The following is a 21,214-nucleotide window of genomic DNA, read 5'->3' as shown; positions in this document are numbered from 1 at the left end:
ATCTAGATGCGCTTTTCCTCAAAAAAGCCCTGGTCACCATTTTCACGATCAGAGCTTATTTGCACAAACCAATTCTGAGATGTCTACACTGGCCCTTTTGCGGAAAAGCTTTGTGCAAAAGGACTTTTGCCCGAACGGGAGCGGCATAGTATTTCCTCAAGAAGCACTGATTTCACACAGTAGGAAGTCAGTGTTCCTGTGGAAATTCAAGCAGCCAGTGTAGACACAGCCCACTAGGGATGGAGATTCCACCACCTCCCTGGGGAACCCATCCCAGCACTTCCCCACCCTCTTAGGGAAATAGTTCTTCCTCACATCCAGCCCTGACCTCCCCCGCTGCAACGTGAGCTCATTGCTCCTTGCTCTGTTATCTGCCCCCACTGAGAACAGCCTCTCTCCGTCCTCTGTGCAACCCCCCTTCAGGAAGTTGCAGGCTGCTCTCAAATCCCCCCTCACTCTTCTCCTCTGCAGATGAAACAAGCCCAAATCCCTCAGCCTCTCCTTGTACGTTCTCACTTTAATCCAGCATTTATCAGCCCAAGTGCTGCAGATGTTCAGTGAGAATTAGGCAGCCCAGGGAGCGATTTGCAATGGGGTTGAGGTACCTAAAGTTCTCAATCGGCAGCCAGTGGGATTTTGAAGAGTGCAAAGCCCCTAAGCTGAACATCCTTCAAAAGAAATCAGTCTCCTAGGCCTGCCGATGTTGCCCAGCAGACTCAGCCTTGTCGGAGGCTTAGAAAGGGCCTGCGTGTGGAAACAAGGCCAGTATTGTTTTGCAGCAGAGTTCCTACTAGCAACTGGGTTTGTGCAGCTGGCAGGTCCATGAGCAGCCACCTGGGCCGGGAAGGCCCTAGAGCTACATCGACATTTCCCGGCAGCGGCTGTGGCGTGCTGGGGGTAAGCGGCTAGGCACTGAAGAGGAGTCTGCAGCCAGCACTGCAGGGCTTAGCGCCAGGAGGAAGTGAAAGGCACGGGCAGTGGGAAGGATGTGGGGAAAGCTGGGGCAGGAGGGAGTTGCCAGAGCTTTTCCCCACTACCAGAGTACGTCTCCGGTGGCTGCCTGGGGGTTGTGGAAACTCCACCCCTGGAGATAGGTGAGAGCAGGTTAGGCAGACGCCTGTCAGGGATGGTCTAGACGGTGCTTGGTCCTTGGCCAGGAGCGGCAGTGGAGGAGCTGTTCCAGCACTTGCGGCTGAGTGGTTCAAGCAGGGCGTTTGGGGCTACTCCCCGCCTGCTGTCGCCAATGTCTCTTGTCTTGGCAGATGGGCTTCAGGACGAGTCCAGCAATGGAAAACCAAACCAGCCAGTCGGAGTTCATCTTCCTGGGCTTTCCCGGCACCGGGAATTTCCAGACCTACCTGGTTGTCCTGTTTTCCCTGATCTACATTCTGACTGTCCTTGGGAATGTCTCCATCATCATCTTGGTGAGGATTCAGCCCCAGCTCCACACCCCCATGTACTTCTTCCTCTGCAACCTCTCCTTCCTGGAGATCTGGTACACCACTGTGGGCGTCCCTAAGACCATCGCGATCTTCATGGGCAAGAGCAGAACCATCTCCTTCTCTAGCTGCATCCTGCAGATGTACTTCATGTTCTCCCTGGGCTGCACCGAGCAAATCCTTTTATCTGCCATGGCCTACGACCGCTATCTGGCCATCTGCTACCCGCTGCGCTACAGCACCCTCATGAACACCAGCCTGTCCGCTCTGCTGGCCGGGGGGTCCTGGCTCTCTGGCTTCCTGGCTATTTCTATCCCGGTGTCTCTGCTAACGCGGCTGTCCTTCTGCGGCTCCAACGTCATCAACCATTTCTTCTGCAGCTTCGATTCCTTCATCATCCTCTCCTGCACCGACACCTCTGTCATTGAGACAACAGCTTTCATCATCGCCATCATCGTCATCCTGGGCTCCTGCTCCATCACCCTGGTCTCCTACGTTTACATCATCTCCACCATCCTGAGGATCCCCTCGGCCCAAGGCCGCCAAAGGGCCTTTTCCACCTGCTCGGCCCACCTCACGGTCGTGATCATCTGGTACAGCTCCACCATCTTCCTCTACGTCCGGCCTTCCAAGGAGAACTTCGTGGAGATGAACAAGGTCGCCAGCATTTTCAACACCGTGGTGACACCGCTGTTAAACCCCTTCATTTACACGCTGAGAAATAAAGAGGTGAAGGAGGCTCTGTGGAAGACATTCCGCCGGATGTGACTTTTCAGTGGCGAAGATCTTCCTGGTCTGATTTTCAGCCTGGGATCCTCTTGCCTCTGCCTCTGAAAGTCTAAGAGGCACCTAAACATTGACATAAAATTAAAAACCTGCCTTCTAAGTCCCTACATTTTATCCAAAGTCTATGGGATGGAAGATGTTAAGGGCCAGGATTGCTGAGGTGCCTAATGAAGGAGATACGTGCCCAGAGGGATTTTCAAAAGCACTGCAGAAGTTTACCTGCCAAAATCCTGTACGTTTCAATGGGAGTGAGGCCTCTGTCCTGCTTGACTGTTGGAAATTTTCCATTCAGCTCATATCTGCACCTTTCAGAAGGGACATTGTTTTCAATGCCTGGTCCTGAGACACTATCTAGCCGTCTCCTCCAGAGCCCATTGGACTCAATAAATGAACATTTTGCAATTAAACTAAATGGGCTTTTATTCAGTGCCTACATAGATGCTGGCTTTAGCAATGCAATTTAGGCCCCCATCTTGATGTTATTACTGATGTGCTGCCTTTCACTATTTTGAGCAGTCCAGCTGACTTCAGCAGGACTATTCACTCTAAGGCCGATAAACTTGTGCACAAAACATCTGCAGGATCAAGGTCTCAGAAAACTGTGGGTGCTGTTGCAAAACTTAAATTTTATTAACCCCAGTTTTTATTGCCCATGATGTATGATTGCTTGGGTGAGTCACATGATGTTATGTCTAGTCCCTGATTCAATAGCTGAATTAAACAACAGAATGAAAAACAGAGACTCATGAACAAATTTGGCAATTGTTTTCAATTAGTGATGAATTTCAAAATTTCCACTTTTAAGGATGCTAGGTTTTTATGTTGTTTGCTCTAAATTTCAGTAAGTGCACACACAAAAAATTAGTAATGGTTTTTATATATAAAGTTTTCCATAAAAACGTTGACCAAAACACAGTGTCATTAAAAAAAGATTTAAAAAAATCTCAAAATCGGCAGTTCTTCATAAAAATTGTCATTTTTAAAAAAGAATCCCTTTTTCTTCTTATTAAATAATTGCCCAGCTGTCATGATGAATAATAAATATCATTCTTACTGGTTTACCCATGAATGCTCATGCTTTCCAGGTAGAGGTACAGAAAAAAATCTGACAATATTTGTGTGAACAAAACCTTGTTTATAGGTGAAAAGTGATAAACAGTTGTATAAAGAGTCCAGTTAAACTGTGAATTAGAATTTGAATCTATGGTCACAATCATAATTTGGAGCATTTGGTGAGCTGGGCTCATTCAGTTCTAATGGATGGTGATTTGCTAGGAGGCAGCTTAAAGGTTCATAAACAAAACTGAAGTCCATAAAACTCTTTCAGTGAACTTTGGAGGAGGAGAGAGGAAAAGAGGATCATAAAATCATAGAACACTAGAACTGGAAGGGACCCAGAGAGGTCAAGTCCAGTCTCCTCCTCTCACAGCAGAACCAAGGATCATCTAGACCACGCCTGACAGGTGTCTGTCCAACCTGCTCTTCAATATCTCCAGTGATGAAGATTCCACAACCCCCCCTAGGAAACTTATTCAAGTGCTTCACCACCCTGACAGATTGGAAGTTTTCCTAACTCAGAGGCTACGTCTACACTAGCATGATTTTCTGGAAATGCTTTTAACAGAAAAGTATTCCGTTAAAAGTATTTTCGGAAAAGCGCGTCTAGATTGGCACGGATGCTTTTCCGCAAAAGCACTTTTTGCGGAAAAGCGTCCGTGGCCAATCTAGAAACGGTTTTGTGCAAAAAAGCCCCGATCGCCATTTTATACATCGGGGCTTTTTTGCGCAAAACAGTCCTGTGCTGTCTACACTGGCCCTCTTGCGCAAATGATTTGCGCAAGAGGGCTTTTCCCCAAATGGGAGCAGCACAGTATTTCCGCAAGAAAACTGATGATCTTACATGAGATCGTCAGTGTTCTTGCGGAAATTCAAGCGGCCAGTGTAGACAGCTGGCAAGTTTTTCCACAAAAGCAGATGATTTTGCGGAAAAACTTGCCAGTCTAGACGCAGCCAGAGAGTACGTCTACACTGCATGCTTATTTCAGAATAAGCTATTCTGGAAGAAATACTCCAAAATAGCTTATTTTGAAGTAGAGAAGAGTTCTCTGTGTGATCTATTTCTTTGGGCAGGAGCACAGACGAGGGAACAGAGCTCATCAAAAGCATGGTTGGAGGGGGCTATGAGAAGTCCTCAGATCCAATCCCCTGGACTGAGGCAGAACAAAGCAACTATTCTACAGGGAAGCCTTGAAATTATTCCCAGGCAGGCTCCCTTAGGCTACATCTACACTGCAGTCTTCTTGCACAAGAACTTTTTGAGGAAGAGATTTTCCACAGAAAGTTCTTGCACAAGAATACGTCCACACTGCAAGGCTACGTCTACACTGGCATGATTTTGCACAAGAACTCTTTTGTGGAAGAGTTCTTGTGCAAAAACTCTTCCAGAAGAGAGTGTCTACACTGGCATGTGCCTTTGCACAAGAGATGTGCTTTGGCGCAAGAGCATCTGTGCCAGTGTAGACGCTCTCTTTCTCACGAAAGCTCTACTGGCCATTTTAACCATTGGGCTTTGTTGCGCAAGAAATTCACGTTGCCTGTCTACACCGGCCTCTTGCGCAAGAAGAGTTGCACAAAAGGGCTTATTCCTGAGCGGGAGCATCCTAGTTCTTGCGCAAGAAGCCCTGATTTCACACATTAGAACGTCAGTGTTCTTGCCAGTGTAGACAGGCAACAAATTTTGGCACAAAAGCGGCCGCTTTCACGCAAGATCGCACCAATGTAGACATAGTCCAGGAGCGCCACAATGACAACACTGCAGAGTCCCTCTCCCGGGGTGCGGCAGCTTCACTGCTGGACCCACAGCCCACCGTGGAGAGGCAGTTCTGGAGGCTGGACATCAGTTCTGATGGGTGGGACGGGCTGGGGATGGAGCACTGGGACGACCAGCAGTGGCTCCACAACTTCCGGATGAGGAAGGAGACATTCATGGAGCTGTGCGCCTGGCTCCACCCGCACTCCAGAGACACGACACCCACTTGTGGCCACTATTCCCCTGCAGAAGAGAGTCGCCAGCACCTTCTGGGAGCGCACCACCCTGGACAGCTACCGGTCACTGGGCAACCAGTTTGGTGTGGGCAAGTCCACCGTTGGGGCGGTCGCCTGGGGCTGCAGTCCCTGCACAGGGTGGGGGGGAGACAGTCCTGGCTGTGGTGGGTCGAGTGGGGGTGGGAGGAAGCCCCATCCTCCAGGGGGTTGTGCCGTCCCACCCTCACACAGCCCTGCTTATGGGGGGAGGGCAGACTCGGATAGGGCTCCAGGGGGATTCGGGGGAAGAGGGCATGGGAGGGGGCAGGCACCTCACAAGGGCCCAGGCTCCCCCTCCTTCTCAACCTCTGTTTTCGGTGTTTCTCTGTGTCCTCCTGCTGAAGAGGGTCATCCAAATGGGAGACCCGGATGCCACTGTGGCCTGATTCACTGCCCTGGGGTTCCCCAATTGCAGGGGAGCCATCGATGGGACACACATCCCCATCCGAGCACCTGTCCATCGAGCAGCCCGCTCCATCAACAGGGAGGGCAACTTTTTGGGGGGTGGTCGGGCAGGGCTCACAACGCCAGCATCTTTAGAAACTCCAGCCTGCACCACAGGCTGGAGCTGGACACATTCTTTCCCTACTAGAAATTCGCCACTGGGGATGTGCAGATGCCACTGTGCATCGTGGGGGATGCAGCCTACCCCCGCAGGCCCTGGCTTATGAAGCCCTACACGGGCCACCTGGACCCCAGCAGGGAACAATTTAATGCCCACCGGAACTGGGCCAGGAACCAAGCCGAGCGCACTTTCGGCCATCAGAAGGTTGCGGTTCCATTGCCTGCTGACCCGCCTTGACGTGGCGGAGCACAGCATCCCCAAGGTGGTCTCAGCATGTTGTGCCGAGGGTTGCCAGATGGTTTCAACAAAAATACCGGACACACTTGACATGACATCACAATCGACATTCCATCTTATTGAGGAAATACCAAACAGTTCTGTTTGCTCACTTCTATTTCCTCAATTTGTTTCCCGAACAGAAAGCTCAAATACTGGACTGTCCAGTTCAAAACCAGACACCTGGCCACCCTAGTTGTGTCCTCCACAACATTGTGGAGAGGAAGGGGGAGGCCTTCCTCCTGAGATGGGGTGCAGACACCGGCCAAGTGGGCTGTGCGCATGAGCAGCTCTGGAAAGCTGCCGTCTGGCAGGCCCACCAGGCCAGGGTGCTCATCTGGGAGGCCCTGTGGGAGAGGTTCTCGCAGGTATCCCCGTAACTGTCCCCCGGGGCCTCCTACCAAGGGGACCCTGCCTTGCGGCCACATCCCTTCCCCCACCTCAACCCCTCCCTTCCCCCCTTCCCTCACTTTCCAATAAAGAACCCTATCTTGAAACCAAACAAAACTTGTTTTATTTAACAGGAATGAAAGGTGGGTAGAGGGAGGGGCTCTGACCTGGGGGGGGTTGTGTTTCCCAGGGGCTGCCGGTGCCAACTTGGGTGGGGGGGCCTCGTTGGCCTATTGGCTGGGTGGGTGCAGAGAGAACAGGGAGGTGGTCAGGAGGGGGGGCATGGGTTCATTGGGTGGCCAGCAGGGGAGCATGGGGGTGGCAGGGGAGCCAGGAGGGGAGGCAGGGGAAGCAGCATGGGCCATGTGAGCCCCCATGCTGGCCATGAGCTTGCTAAAGCGATCGCAGAGCTCAGTGTATTATCCCCAGCCATGCTGGCGCCACTCCTGGCCTGAGCGGACCTTCCCCGTCCACGTCGGCTGCATCTCCTCAGTGGCGGTCACGTGGCACCGAAGGAGCTGTTCCCGGAGCCGGGCCCGCCTCTGTCCCCCGGCCTGTGGCAGGTGGCAGCGGGGGACTGGCTGGCCCCTCACTCCCAGCTGGTCCGGCTGTGGAGAGCACATAGATGGAGGGGGAGTCAGTCCTCCCGTCAGACCCTGTCCCGAGGCCATGCCCTCCTGTGAGCAGTGAGCAATAGGCTGCGGTTCAGAGGAACGGGCTGCCTGCTTCCCCCCCCCACAGACAAGCACCCCAGGGAAGTGGCCTCAGGGGGTTCCCTCGGGGGTGGCAGAGGATCTGGGAGCAGGGGCTTCCTGGGGGCTGCATGCACAGGGGCGGCTCGCAGCGACGTGCACGGATGCGACTGCTGTCTCGCAAGGGCAGGCGTGGCCCCGTAGTGCATGTGGCACTCCATGCCCCCCACCCCAGAGAGGATGTGTGTGTCCAGCAGGATCCCAGGCATGCCATTGTGTTGCCCAGTAACTCATCTATACAGCAGGGCTAAAGCCGAGCTATGTCAATTGCACAGATGAAGTTGGAATAACTGAACTCAGCTTTTGGCGCTGTCCGAGTAGAGCGCACTCCCCCCACTGCCCTCACTCCTCGTGAACTGAGGGTTACAGGAGTCAGAGTAAGCACTCCTCCAGCTCCCCATTATTTCAACATTATGTCGAAATAGCCGTGTGGATGCGGACCATGTTATCTGGGAGTAACGCCAGTTTTTCAACACTGCTGCGTAGACGTAGCCTGAGTAAGTGTCTGTCTGCATCTTTCAGTGCCTAATACCTGTTGTAAATCTTCCTTAGATTTCCTTGAAAATCCCAGGGCACAGGACTTCTTCCCGTGGTCACTGAGCTCTTGCTAAGAACCTCAGTGCACGTCGGCCCCTGCGGAGGTTGGGTGAAGAATGTGTTGCACTGGGCATTATGTCTATGGGCCATTGGCTCAGGGGATCCTTGCCTGGGGTCTCTAGGTGAGCTGGGAGGTTGTGTGTATTGTCAAAGCAGGTGTTCTGAAAACATGAACGCACTACGAGATTTGCTTCCTCAAGGGCAGGGAAGTCTCCGTTTGGAGAGTACTGCTGTGTCCTCACACAATGCTTTCAGCCATATTGGTCAGACCAAAGGCCCAGTTTCCTGTCTGACAACAGCAGCCAATTCCAGGTCCCCCAGAGGGGCTGAGCACAAACAGGTAATCATCAAGTGATCTCTCCCCTGTCATCCATTTCCAGCCTCTGACAAACATTAGCCAGGATGGGCTTTCCCTAGCCTCTAAGTACCTATCCTCTTGATGGACCTATCCTCCTTGAATTTATCTAGTTCTTTCTGACAGGGTGTGTCTAGACTACAGGGTTTTGTCGACAAAAGTGGACCTTTGTCGACAAAACTATACCTGCGTCCACACTGCCTTTGAGTTATGTTGACACAACGTCGACAAAACTCAGCAGTTTTGTCGATGTATGTAAACCTCATTCTATGAGGAATAACGCCTTTTGTTGACAGAGTTCTGTCGATAGAAGACATTATTGCATCTACACTGCCCTTTGCGTCCACACTGTTATGTCAACAAAGCAGCTTGCTTGTCGACAGAACTGGATGTAGTCTAGACGCTCTTTGTCGACAGAAGCTTTGTTGACAGTATCTGTCGACAAAACCCTGTAGTCTAGACGTATCCTTAAAGTCCTGGTCTTCACAACATCTTATGGCAAGGAGTTCCACAGGTCAACTGTGTGCTGTATGAAGAAAAACTGACTTTTGTTTCTTTTAAACCTGCTGCTTATTCATTTCATTTGGGCACCCCTAGTTCTTATGTCATGGAAATAAGTGAACAGCTTTTCCTTATTCAGAGGCCAGGTCAGAGGGTTGGGAGGCCTGAGGGGCTCAGGGCAGGGGATGAGGGTGCAGGAGTAAGGGCAGAGGTGGAGGGGCTGAGGACACAAGGTTTGGTGGGGGGTTCTCAGCGCATGGGGTGGGGTGCAGAAGTCAGGACACAGGGCTGGGGGCTGAGGGCACAGGTTTTGTTGTGTACAGGACTAAGGGAAAGGGGAGGGGAGCTCACCGTAGTCACCCACGGTGGCCAGGTTTGCACTGCTCCAGCTGCGGCACCTACTGGGGGGCTGTGGAGACCAGCCCAAGACTCCAGCTGCCCCCTTCCTGGCATCCAGCCTGGCCCCTTCCTCCAGCTGTGCCCCCCACCCTGGTTGTGAGGGCTCTGGGGACCGGCTCTGGGATCCAGCTGTCCCCCTCCCCCTGCCTCTGAATTATTTGTTGGGGGGCTCTGGGATCCAGCTGCTCCCCCCCAGCCTCTAAGTTATTTGTTGGGGGGGCTCCAAGGGCCTCCAGCAGCCTCCGCTTGTCTGACAGTTGGTTGCGGGGCAGGACTCCAGGAGACTTGTGGGGGGGGGGGGGAGGACTTCTCCTGAGGAAAGGCTGGACTGTGGTTCCTGGCCCAGCTACTCGTTTAGTGGGGGGCGAGATTTCTCCTAGGTTGGAGCCAAGCTGCTCTTCCAGGCACTGGAGGTGGTTCTGGATGGGAGGGGGCTGCAGCAGGGGAACTAAGGGGGTGAGGGACTTCCCCCTTATCCACCACAGTTTCGGGTGAGAAGGGTACTTATCTACAGCCATGTGAAGCTCCAAACCAGCTGGCCACTCCCCTGCTTGTGCAGCTGGGTTACTCTGCAGCATGGCTGGCCCTCCTATCAGCCCCTCCCTTTCCAGGGTATGGACATCAGTCCCATTCTGGGCACTGCCCATTGTCCTGGCACAACCCAGCCAGACCTTGCCTCAAGATAGGAGAAGAGGAAGCTGCATCTCAACTATGGTGGCCCCAACTCTTACCATTTAGGAGGAGGTCTTGGACAAACTGATTCGCAGACAGATGGATGGACTCACAGACAAACAGACACAAACTCTGAGGGTATGTCTACAATACCACCCTACTTTGAACTAGGGTGGTAGTGTAGACATACCCTGAGATAGATAGATAGATAGATAGATAGATAGATAGATAGATAGATAGATAGATAGATGGGGTGTGTGGGGATAGATAGATAGATAGATAGATAGATAGATAGATAGATAGATAGATAGATAGATAGATAGATAGATAGATAGATGGGGTGTGTGGGGATAGATAGATAGATAGATAGATAGATAGATAGATAGATAGATAGAGGGGGTGGGCAGGGATAGATAGATAGATAGATAGATAGATAGATAGATAGATAGATAGATAGAGGGGGTGTATGGGGATAGATAGATAGATAGATAGATAGATAGATAGATAGATAGATAGATAGATAGATAGATAGAGGGGGTGGGCAGGGATAGATAGATAGATAGATAGATAGATAGATAGATAGATAGATAGATAGATAGATAGATAGATAGATGGGGTGGGCGGGGATAGATAGATAGATAGATAGATAGATAGATAGATAGATAGATAGATAGAGGGGGTGTATGGGGATAGATAGATAGATAGATAGATAGATAGATAGATAGATAGATAGATAGATAGATAGATAGATAGATAGATAGATATTGGGGTACAAATTTCAAAGATGCCTAAGGCCAGTTCCCTAAAGTTTCAGACTGGCACCTAACACCATTACAAAGCTGATTTCTATGTTTTGCTGAACCTCTACTGAGCGTAACCTCCAACGGGCCAGATTTGCTCAGGTAGCTAAACAGACAGATTGGTGCCCAATGGGATTTTGAAAATCACTGCAGCTGCTCAGGTACAAGCCCCCAGGTCTTTCCATCGGGGTTCTCACGGTTTCATGTTCACAGCGCGGCTCGCTCCCCCCCTCCCAGGCGGCGAGACACGGGCCCCATGCCACTGGGTAAAGATCAGGCGCTAGGGATCGGGCCAGGCATGTGAGACTCGCTCCTTGGTTCTGTGAGGCCGGTACAATTCTCCGCGCTGGCTTCCCCTGCCCCGCTCTGCCGGCGCCCGCGAGGGGCCGGGTCCAGCGTTCAACTTGCCATGATCTCGCAGCTGGGGGAGCTGAGGTCTGGGGGGAGCGCAAGTGACGCACCAAAGCGTAAGGAGGCTGCTGGTCCCCAGCTGCATCGGTTCCACCGGCGAGGGGCGTCTGTGCCCGTCTGCGGAGCGCAGCTCTCCTGGGGCCGGAGCACAAAACAAGCCTCCTCGCGCACCCTGCGGCTCCTTAGCGCGGTAGGTAGGGCGAGGCCGTCGGAAAGAGACGGGACAAGCTTCCGCCTTGGCCCGTGTCTCCGCGTTTTGAAAGGCAGAGTCCCGTTCACACGGGCGATTCTGCACCGCTCGGGCGGTGGGGTGAGGCTCGCAATTGCAGGGACCGACACGTAGTTTAAAGCCCTCCGCTCGCCTACAGGGGTGCCAAGTGGCCTGGATGTAGGCGTGAGCCAGGGGTGCGATAGCCCTTTGCGGGGGGTGCGGGGAGATATTCCGCTGTCCAGCGCACCAGCGGCCAGCGGCCATGCTCTGGGGTGTCACCCAGCCAGGAAACGACGGGCAGAGACGGGAGTTTGTGTTACCAAGGTCTCCAAGAGGACGGGGTAAGTCAGGCTGCACCTGGCTCGTGGTTCTGGTTAGTCACTGCAGCGCGAAGCAGTGCACGGAGACCGAGTTCTGCCTCGCTTGGTACAGTGAGCGATGTGGAAACTGCCATTCAGTTAGCCCCAAGTAGGAGTCAGCAGATTCGTGCTGAACGAGATATACCGAGTCCGTCTCATCGCTCTATTTCATCATTGTCTAAAGTCGACACTGAACAAAAAGAAAGAGCATTTTCTACATCACCTAACTAATACAGCCAACTGGGATACAGGGGCTGTGGGAGATAGATAGATAGATAGATAGATAGATAGATAGATAGATAGATAGATAGATAGATAGATAGATAGATAGATAGATAGATAGATAGATAGATCCCCATGCACCTTTAGCGATGTACTGTAGGATCCCAGCCCCTCTTTGCACACTGCTTTGTGGGTTGGACAGCTTTATCTGGACAGTGGATGAGAGGCTGGATATGAGTCAACAGTGTGCCCTTGTAGCCAAGAAGGCTAATGGCATATTAGGTTGCATTAAGAGGAGCATTGCCAGCAGATCCAGAGATGTCATTATTCCCCTTTGTTCGGCTTTGATGAGGCCACATCTGGAGTATTGTGTCCAGTTCTGGGCCCCCTACTACAAAAAGGATGTGTACGCATTGGAGAGGGCCCAGCGGAGGGCAACCAAAATGATTCAGGGGCTGGAGCATATGACCTACAAGGAGAGGCTGAGGGAGTTGGGTCTGTTTAGTCTGCAGAAGTGAACAGTGAGGGGGGATTTGAGAGCAGCCTTCAACTTCCTGAAGGGAGGTTCCAAAGAGGATGGAGAGAGGCTGTTCTCAGTAGTGACAGATGGCAGAACAAGGAGCAATGGTGTCAAGTTGTGGTGGGATAGGTCCAAGTTGGATATTAGGAAAAACTATTTCACTAGGAGGGTGGGGAAGCACTGGGATGGGTTACCTAGGGAAGTAGTGGAATCTCCATCCCTAAAGGTGTTTAAGTCTCTGCTTGACAAAGCCCTGGCCGGGTTGATTTAGATGGGATTGGTCCTGCCTAGAGCAGGGGGCTGGACTTGATGACTTTCTGAGGTCTCTTCCAGTTCTATGATTCTATGATGAGGGGATGGGTTGATGAGATAATATGATCTTGGTAACTAATTGATCATTCATTTTCAGTGGTAAATAGGTCAATGGAGGGATGATAGGAGTTACTATAGAGAACTTTCTGGGTGTCTGGCTGGTGAGTCTTGCCCACATGCTCAGGGTTTAGCTGATTTGGGGTCGGGAAGGAATTTTCCTCCAGGGTAGACTGGCAGAGACCCTGGAGGTTTTTCGCCTTCCTCTTTAGCATGGGGTACAGATCACAGCTGGAGGATTCTCTGCATCTTGGGGCCTTCAAAGTATTTGAAGGCTTCAATATCTGAGCTATAGGTGAGAGGATTATTCTAGGAGGGGTGGGTGAGATTCTGTGGCCTGCACTGTGCAGGGGGTCAGACTAGATGATCATAATGGTTCCTTCTGACCTTAAAGTCTATGAGTCTATGAATCTATCTGTGCTGTGTCTTGTTAGCTGAGCCGTTTGCACTTATCTTGTTCCCTCACCTGCCTTCTGGCCAGGCTGGAGGGGCGAGGCTGGATTAGCTGGAAAACTAGGATTCTGGGGCGGGAGAAGGAATATTTGAAACTTTACTCCAATATGGAAAGAACATGAGACCTTCCAAACTTTTGGCAGAAAATGCAGGAGAGCAAGAGACATTCCCACCACAGCCAACACGAGGGTCATGGCAGAGCTATGTTCATGTCCCGGCTCTTGCTGATTAGTAGGAGGGACTCAAACCTAGGCACATTCGCAAGCTCCCTAGATTCCATACAGAACCATAGAATCCCAGGGGTGGCAGAAACCTCAGGAGTCACTGAGTCCAACCCCCTGCCCAAAGCAGGACCAACCCTGAATCAACCATCCCAGCCAGGGCAAGATAGGACTTAAACACCTCTAGGGATGGAGATTCCACCCCCTCCCTCGGGAACCCATCCCAGCGCTTCCCCACCCACCTAGAGAAAGAGTTCTTCCTCATATCCAACCCAGACCTCCCCCACTGCAATGTGAGCCCATTGCTCCTCATTCTGCCATCTGCCCCCACTGAGAACAGCCTCTCTCCATCCTCTTTGGAACCTCCCTTCAGGAAGCTGCAGGCTGCTCTCAAATCCCCCCTCGCTCTTCTCTTCTGCAGACGAAACAAGCCCAAATCCCTCAGCCTCTCCTTACACATTCTCACTTTAATCCAGCATTTATCAGCCCTAGTGCTGCAGATGTTCAGTGAGAATTAGGTGGCCCAGGAAGAGATTTGCAATGCGGTTGAGGTACCTAAAGTTCTCAATCGGCAGCCAGTGGAATTTTAAAGAATGTGTAGCAGCAGGAGGAAGTGAAAGGCGAGGGTGGTGGGGAGGCCGTGGGGAAAGCTTGAACCATCCACACGAAATCTGATGAGGACAAGTGCAGAGTCCTGCCCTTGGGATGGAAGAATCCCAAGCATTGTTACAGGCTGGGGAGCAACTAGCTATGTAGTAGTTCTGCAGAAAAGGACCTGGGGGTTACTGTGGATGAGAAGCTGGATATGAGTCTTGTGGCCAAGAAGGCTAATGGCATATTAGGTTGCATTAGGAGGAGCATTGCCAGCAGATCCCTGTATTCGGCTCTGGTGAGGCCACATCTGGAGTATTGTGTCCAGTTCTGGGCCCCCCCACTACAAAAAGGATGCGAACGCATTGGAGAGGGTCCAGCGGAGGGCAACCAAAATGATTAGGGGGCTGGAACATATGACCTATGAGGAGAGGCTGAGGGAGTTGGTTCTGCTTTAGTCTGCAGAAGCGAAGAGTGAGGGGGGATTTGAGAGCAGCCTTGAACTTCCTAAAGGGGGGTTCCAAAGAGGATGGAGAGAGGCTGTTCTCAGTAGTGACAGATGGCAGAACAAGGAGCAATGGTGTCAAGTTGTGATGGGAGAGGTCCAAGTTGGATATTAGGAAAAACTATTTCACTAGGGGTGTGTCTAGACTACATGCCTCCTTCGATGGAGGCATGTAGATTAGCCAGATCGGAAGAGGGAAATGAAGCCGCGATTAAAATAATCGCGGCTTCATTTAAATTTAAATGGCTGCCCCGATCTGCCGATCAGCTGTTTGTCGGCAGATCGGGGCAGTCTGGACGCGATGCGCCGACAAAGAAGCCTTTCTTCATCGGCACAGGTAAACCTGGTTTCACGAGGCTTACCTGTGCCGATGAAGAAAGGCTTCTTTGTCGGCGCATCGCGTCCAGACTGCCCCGATCTGCCGACAAACAGCTGATCGGCAGATCGGGGCAGCCATTTAAATTTAAATGAAGCCGCGATTATTTTAATCGCGGCTTCATTTCCCTCTTCCGATCTGGCTAATCTACATGCCTCCGTCGAAGGAGGCATGTAGTCTAGACACACCCTAGGAGGGCGGTGAAGCACTGGAATGGGTTACCTAGGGAGGTAGTGGAGTCTTCATCCCTAGAGGTGTTTAAGTCTCGGCTTGACAAAGCCCTGGCCGGGTTGATTTAGTTGGGATTGGTCCTGCCTAGAGCAGGGGCTTGGACTTGACCTTCTGCGGTCTCTTCCAGCTCTATGGGTCTATGACTCTATGATTCTAAATCTGGGGCAGGAGGGAGTTGCCAGAGCTTTTCCCCACTACCAGAGTACGTCTCCGGTGGCTGCCTGGGGGTTGTGGAAACTCCACCCCTGGAGATAGGTGAGAGCAGGTTAGGCAGACACCTGTCAGGGATGGTCTAGACGGTGCTTGGTCCTTGGCCAGGAGCGGCAGTGAAGGAGCTGTTCCAGCACTTGCAGCTGAGTGGTTCAAGCAGGGCGTTTGGGGCTACTCCCCGCCTGCTGTCGCCAATGTCTCTTGTCTTGGCAGATGGGCTTCAGGACGAGTCCAGCGATGGAAAACCAAACCAGCCAGTCGGAGTTCATCTTCCTGGGCTTTCCCGGCACCGGGAATTTCCAGACCTACCTGGTTGTCCTGTTTTCCCTGATCTACGTTCTGACCATCCTCGGAAACATCTCTATCATCATCTTGGTGAGGATCCAACCCCGGCTCCACAGCCCCATGTACTTCTTCCTTTGCAACCTCTCCTTCCTGGAGATCTGGTACACCACTGTGGGCGTCCCTAAGACCATCGCGATCTTCATGGGCAAGAGCAGAACCATCTCCTTCTCTAGCTGCATCCTGCAGATGTACTTCATGTTCTCCTTGGGCTGCACCGAGCAAATCCTTTTATCTGCCATGGCCTACGACCGCTATCTGGCCATCTGCTACCCGCTGCGCTACAGCACCCTCATGAACACCAGCCTGTCCGCTCTGCTGGCCGGGGGGTCCTGGCTCTCTGGTTTCCTGCTTCTTTCTATCCCGGCATCTTTGCTAGCACAGTTGTCCTTCTGTGGCTCCAATGTCATCAACCATTTCTTCTGCAGCATTGATTCCCTGGTTATCCTCTCCTGCACCGACACCTCTGTCATCGAGACGACAACTTTCATCATCGCCATCATCGTCATCCTGGGCTCCTGCTCCATCACCCTGGTCTCCTACGTTTACATCATCTCCACCATCCTGAGGATCCCCTCGGCCCAAGGCCGCCAAAGGGCCTTTTCCACCTGCTCGGCCCACCTCACGGTCGTGATCATCTGGTACAGCTCCACCATCTTCCTCTACGTCCGGCCTTCCAAGGAGAACTTCGTGGAGATGAACAAGGTCGTCAGCATTTTCAACACCGTGGTGACACCGCTGTTAAACCCCTTCATTTACACGCTGAGAAATAAAGAGGTGAAGGAGGCTCTGTGGAAGACATTCCGCCGGATGTGACTTTTCAGTGGCAGAGATCTTCCTGGTCTGATTTTCAGCCTGGGATCCTCTTGCCTCTGCCTCTGAAAGTCTAAGAGGCACCTAAACATTGACATAAAATTAAAAACCTGCCTTCTAAGTCCCTACATTTTATCCAAAGTCTATGGGATGGAAGATGTTAAGGGCCAGGATTGCTGAGGTGCCTAATGAAGGAGATACGTGCCCAGAGGGATTTTCAAAAGCACTGCAGAAGTTTACCTACCAAAATCCTGTACGTTTCAATGGGAGTGAGGCCTCCAGCTTGCTTTGGTTGTTTGAGTTTTTCCACGCAGCTCATATCTGCACCTTTAAGAAGTGACGTTGTTTTCAACAGCTGGCCCTGAGACACTATCTAGCCGTCTCCTCCAGAGCCCATTGGACTCAATAAATGAACATTTTGCAATTGAACTAAATGGGCTTTTATTCAGTGCCTACATAGATGCTGGCTTTAGCAATGCAATTTAGGCCCCCATCTTGATGTTATTACTGATGTGCTGCCTTTCACTAATTTGAGCAGTCCAGCTGACTTCAGCAGGACTATTCACTCTAAGGCCGATAAGCTTGTGCACAAAACATCTGCAGGATCAAGGTCTCAGAAAACTGTGGGTGCTGCTGCAAAGCTTAAATTTGTATTAACCCCAGTTTTTATTGCCAGTGATGTATGATTGCTTGGGTGAGTCACATGATGTCTAGTCCCTGATTCAATAGCTGAACTAAACAACAGAATGAAAAACAGAGAATCATGAACAAATTTGGCAATTTTTTTTCAATTAGTGATGAATTTCAAAATTTCAAACTTTCCACTTTTAAGGATGCTAAGGTTTTAGGTTTGTTGCTCTAGATTTCAGTAAGTGGATGAACAAAGTCAGTAATGGTTTTTATATATAAAGTTTTCCATGAAAATGTTGTCTAAACCAAAGAGAATATTTTCATTGAAAAAGAGAAAAAATTTCAAAATCAGCAGTTCCTCATAAAAATTGTCATTTTAAAAAATATTTTTTCAAACAAAAATATCCCTTTTTCCTTTTTGTAAATAATGGACCAGCTGTCGTGATGAATAATAAATATCATTCTTACTGGTTAACCCACGAATACTCATGTTTTCTGGGCAGAGGTACCTAAAAAAACCTGACAATATTTGAATGAACAAAAACTTGTTTGTAGGTGAAAAGTGATAAGCCACAGTATTAAGAGTCCGATTAAACAGGCATTTTGATTTAGAATCTATGGTCATAACCATAATCTGGGGCATTTGTTGGTCTGGGCTCATTCATAAGCACAGAAGAGCATAAGAACAGGCAGACTGGATCCGACCAAGATCCTTCCAGCCCAGTGTCCTGTCTGCTCACTGGCAAAAGCCAGGTGCCCCAGGGGGAGTGAATAGAACAGGTAACCATCAAGTGATCCCTCTCCTGTCACCCATTCCTAGCCTCTGACAAACACTCCTACCCATCCTGGCTAATAGCCATTGATGGAACTAACCTGCATGAATTTAGCTAGTTCTTTTTTGAATCCTGTTAAAGTCGTGGCCTTCACAACATCCTCTGGCAAGGAGTTCCACAGGTTGACTGTGTGCTGCATGATGAAAAACTTCTTTTTACAGTAAACTTCCAATAATACAGCACCTTTAGGACCCAAGACTATCAGAAGGGGGAGCTATGAGGAGTCTGGGGTGGGATGAGAGGGAAATGCCACCCCAGACCCCTCATAGCCCCCCCTTCCAATAGTTCAGCTCTGTCCCAGGTGTCCCCGATTCAGCTGCTGTTGGTCAGTTTCAGCAGCTGCTAAATTTCAGATGCCTGCAGCAGAGCAGCTGGGGTTGGTTCAGTAGCACCACCCCTCGGCGCTGTGAGACCAACCCGGCAGCACCCCAGCTGCTCTTGGGGATGCCTGGGGCAGAACAGCTGGGGGTGCTGCCGGGTTGGTCCCACAGCGCTGCCCCTGAGCGCTGGGGGACCAACCTGGCAGATTCCCTTCTGACTTGCAAATGGGCCAGTGTAGACAGCTCAGATTTGTTTTCCGCAAAAAAGCCCCAATCACGAAAATGGCGATCGGGGCTTTTTTGCGGAAAAGCGCGTCTAGATTGGCACGGATACTTGTCTGCAAAAAGTGCTTTTGCGGAAAAGCGTCTGTGCCAATCTAGACGCTCTGTTCCGAAAATGCTTTTAACGGAAAACTTTTCCGTTAAAAGCATTTCTGGAAAATCATGCCAGTCTAGACGCAGCCAGAGAGTGCTGAAGTTTCCAGGGCCAAGTCACATCCTCAGTAAAAAGGGAACCCCCCCCCCCCCACTCTGGACAGGTATTGTAGGTGGCAGCAAAGAGGGTAACAGCTCTCCTGTTGGGTAGAGGAGCGTTGCGAGTGCTGAAGAGGCTCTAGTATCAGGCCAGGAGGTGTTTGGGAGCTAGCTGGAGCTGGTAAGCTGGCAATGCCTCTCACATCCTTTTCACTGTTTGTGTCAATGGGCCAGATTCTGAGCTGGAGTAGATTAGTCAAAGCTCCATTGGATGCAGTCAGCCAGGACCCATATAACAGATGATCCAAGTGTTTGCAGGATTGGGCCCCTATCTTGAACGCTTAAAAGAAAGGCAAACAGCCTTAACTCTCAAAGCACCCCCCGACTGGCACTTACATATCTCCCATGACAGCAATAATAACAGTGTCTCTCTTTTACACCACACTTACTTGCCCCTGTAACTGCAAAAGTTCTGTACCCTGGAAGGTACTAATGTTACCCCCACATCACCAATGGGGAAACTGAGGCACAGAGAGGCACATGATTTTCTCAAGGCCACCCAGCAGAGCAGTGGCAGAGCTGGGAAGGAAATCTCTGTCTCCTGAATCCCAGTCCAGTACCTTATCCACCTTAGCTATAGTGCCAGTGCAGCCACTTCTGGCTGGCTGCAATGAACACAACGAGACAATCTGGCCTGGAATACCTGCTATTCATTTAAAAGTCTGATACGTGTATTTTTTGCACAACCGGACAGAGTCTAAGGGAGTCAGGAACACAGCTCCCATTGGCACTCTGTGGGACTTGGCACCTAACTCACCTGAGACTCTTTAAAACTTGCAGCTGCAAATTCCCTGCGTGGATCCCTGGGGTTAAGATTTTTAAAGATGTCCAGTTCCCATTAATTGAAGCCTCCAGATCCATTAGGCTGGGATTCTCAGAGGTCCTTATGGGAAACAAATGCCCAGCTCCTGGGTAAATCGGGGGAGCTGGGAGTCTAACTCCCTTAGGCCCCTCTGAAAATCACACCCCGAGAGTTTGGGGGATGTGCAGGACTTGGCTGGCCCGATGAAACACCCGGGACTGACCTGAGCGTTGTAGTTCCCAGCACATTTTCTGCCCATATTTTTCTCCTTGTCTGTGGCTCCCGGTCCGGATGCGTTTCCAGGAATCCCCACATGTAGCAATTCCCTTGAGCTAAGGACCCTGCAAGGGCAGTTTAATGCTGAGGTGATATTCCTCCTAGCACACTGCCAATTAAATCCAGAAGACGTGGGGGGAGTCAAGACAAGACAGACGTGGGGGGAGTCATCTGCAGAGAGAGAACACACGTGTAAACCCTGCAAGGGTAGCACTGCCTCTCGTGAAATACACCAGGGACAGGCTCACCACGAGTGTGCAGGCATGTGGAAGGATACGAAGGAGCCAGAACTACAGGTGGTGCATTGCCCCGTTGTTTTGCTTTGTTCCAAGGTCATTGTGAGATGTTTCCTCCCGTCGCTGTTACATGGTCACCATGAACACCAAGGTTTGCCAGCAGAGGGCAGCAGGGCCTTAGATAGGCGGGTTCCTGGCTCCCAGAGGCTATGTCTACACTCATGGCTTCTTGCACAAGTACAGCCGTTCTTGCACAAGAGCTATGCTCTTTTGTAACAGGTGTAAGCTCTCTTGCCGAAGACCTCTTGCATAAGAAAGCCCTATGGCTAAAATGGCCAGCAGAGCTTTCTTGCGCAAGAGAGTATCCACACTGCCATGGATGCTCTTGTGCAAAAGCACAGTTCGCACATGGCAGTGTGGATGTGTTCTTGTGCAAGACTTCTTGCACAAGAACCCTTGCACAAGATGTTCTTTCACAAGAAGCTGCCAGTGTAGACATAGCCATAGACACCATTGTCTTGGCTTCCTGGTCCCGTTTTGCACCTTGGATGAAATGGACCATTTCTCCTGCCACTCAGCTCCAGTCCGGACGCTCTCCTGCAGGGACACGGCTGTGGCCGAGACAACCACTTGCCTGATGGCCTCCGTTGTGAGCCCGCTCCCATTGCTGCCGAATGGTGTATCCTCTGTCCTCCTCCTCCCTTCCTTGCTCAGGCTCCCGCCCAGCGTGGGGAAACAGAAAGCCTTCGCGCTCCTCCCATCTCACCCTGGTGACCTCCTTCGACAGAGCACTGCTTGTGTGGGCCCCACAGCCAGCCAGTCTCTGGGCCTAAACAAAATGTCCTCCCTGCTGTACATGGCGGTAACCCCTGTGTGAGCATGTGACACAAGGTGGGGGAGGAGTGAATAATGGAGAAGGTTGGTCGCTGACTCAGAGATCTGGGTTGCCGGGTTCACTGGTCACAAGCCAACCACGTGCATTTCAATACAGCTAACTGCAAGTGCAAACACCCAGACGTAACGGGGGGCACGCGTACACGAAGAGACGGCGACCCAGGGAAGCAGTCACTGGAACATCCCAAGTGCTTGGGGAGTAAAGGGGGGTGGCAGGCTGTGTGGGTGTCATGGGGGGG

At 51.2% G+C, this 21,214-nt stretch overlaps 2 protein-coding genes across 2 annotated transcripts; both read left to right on the top strand.

Moving 5' to 3' along the window:
- Positions 1-1,286: 1,286 nt before the first annotated feature.
- Positions 1,287-2,207, top strand: LOC102445022 (olfactory receptor 6F1-like). Its single transcript, XM_075912113.2, has one exon. The coding sequence runs from the start codon at positions 1,287-1,289 to the stop codon at positions 2,205-2,207; it is 921 nt and encodes a 306-aa protein (XP_075768228.2).
- A 13,325-nt stretch (positions 2,208-15,532) lies between these two features.
- LOC102444781 (olfactory receptor 6F1-like) lies at positions 15,533-16,453 on the top strand. The gene has a single exon (XM_006111318.3). It carries the CDS (start codon positions 15,533-15,535, stop codon positions 16,451-16,453), a length of 921 nt encoding a protein of 306 aa, XP_006111380.2.
- Positions 16,454-21,214: the final 4,761 nt, after the last annotated feature.

The sequence above is a fragment of the Pelodiscus sinensis genome, chromosome 30 (assembly GCF_052426305.1).
Source record: "Pelodiscus sinensis isolate ZL-2025 chromosome 30, ASM5242630v1, whole genome shotgun sequence".
In the NCBI taxonomy this organism is placed as follows: domain Eukaryota; kingdom Metazoa; phylum Chordata; order Testudines; family Trionychidae; genus Pelodiscus; species Pelodiscus sinensis.
The sequence above is the reverse complement of the archived record's forward strand: the minus strand, read 5'-3'. Positions and strand labels throughout refer to the sequence as shown.

Excerpts from the sequence above, each read along its gene's own strand:
- LOC102445022 (XM_075912113.2), top strand. The coding sequence starts at position 1,287 with ATGGAAAACCAAACCAGCCAGTCGGAGTTCATCTTCCTGGGCTTTCCC.
- LOC102444781 (XM_006111318.3), top strand. The coding sequence starts at position 15,533 with ATGGAAAACCAAACCAGCCAGTCGGAGTTCATCTTCCTGGGCTTTCCC.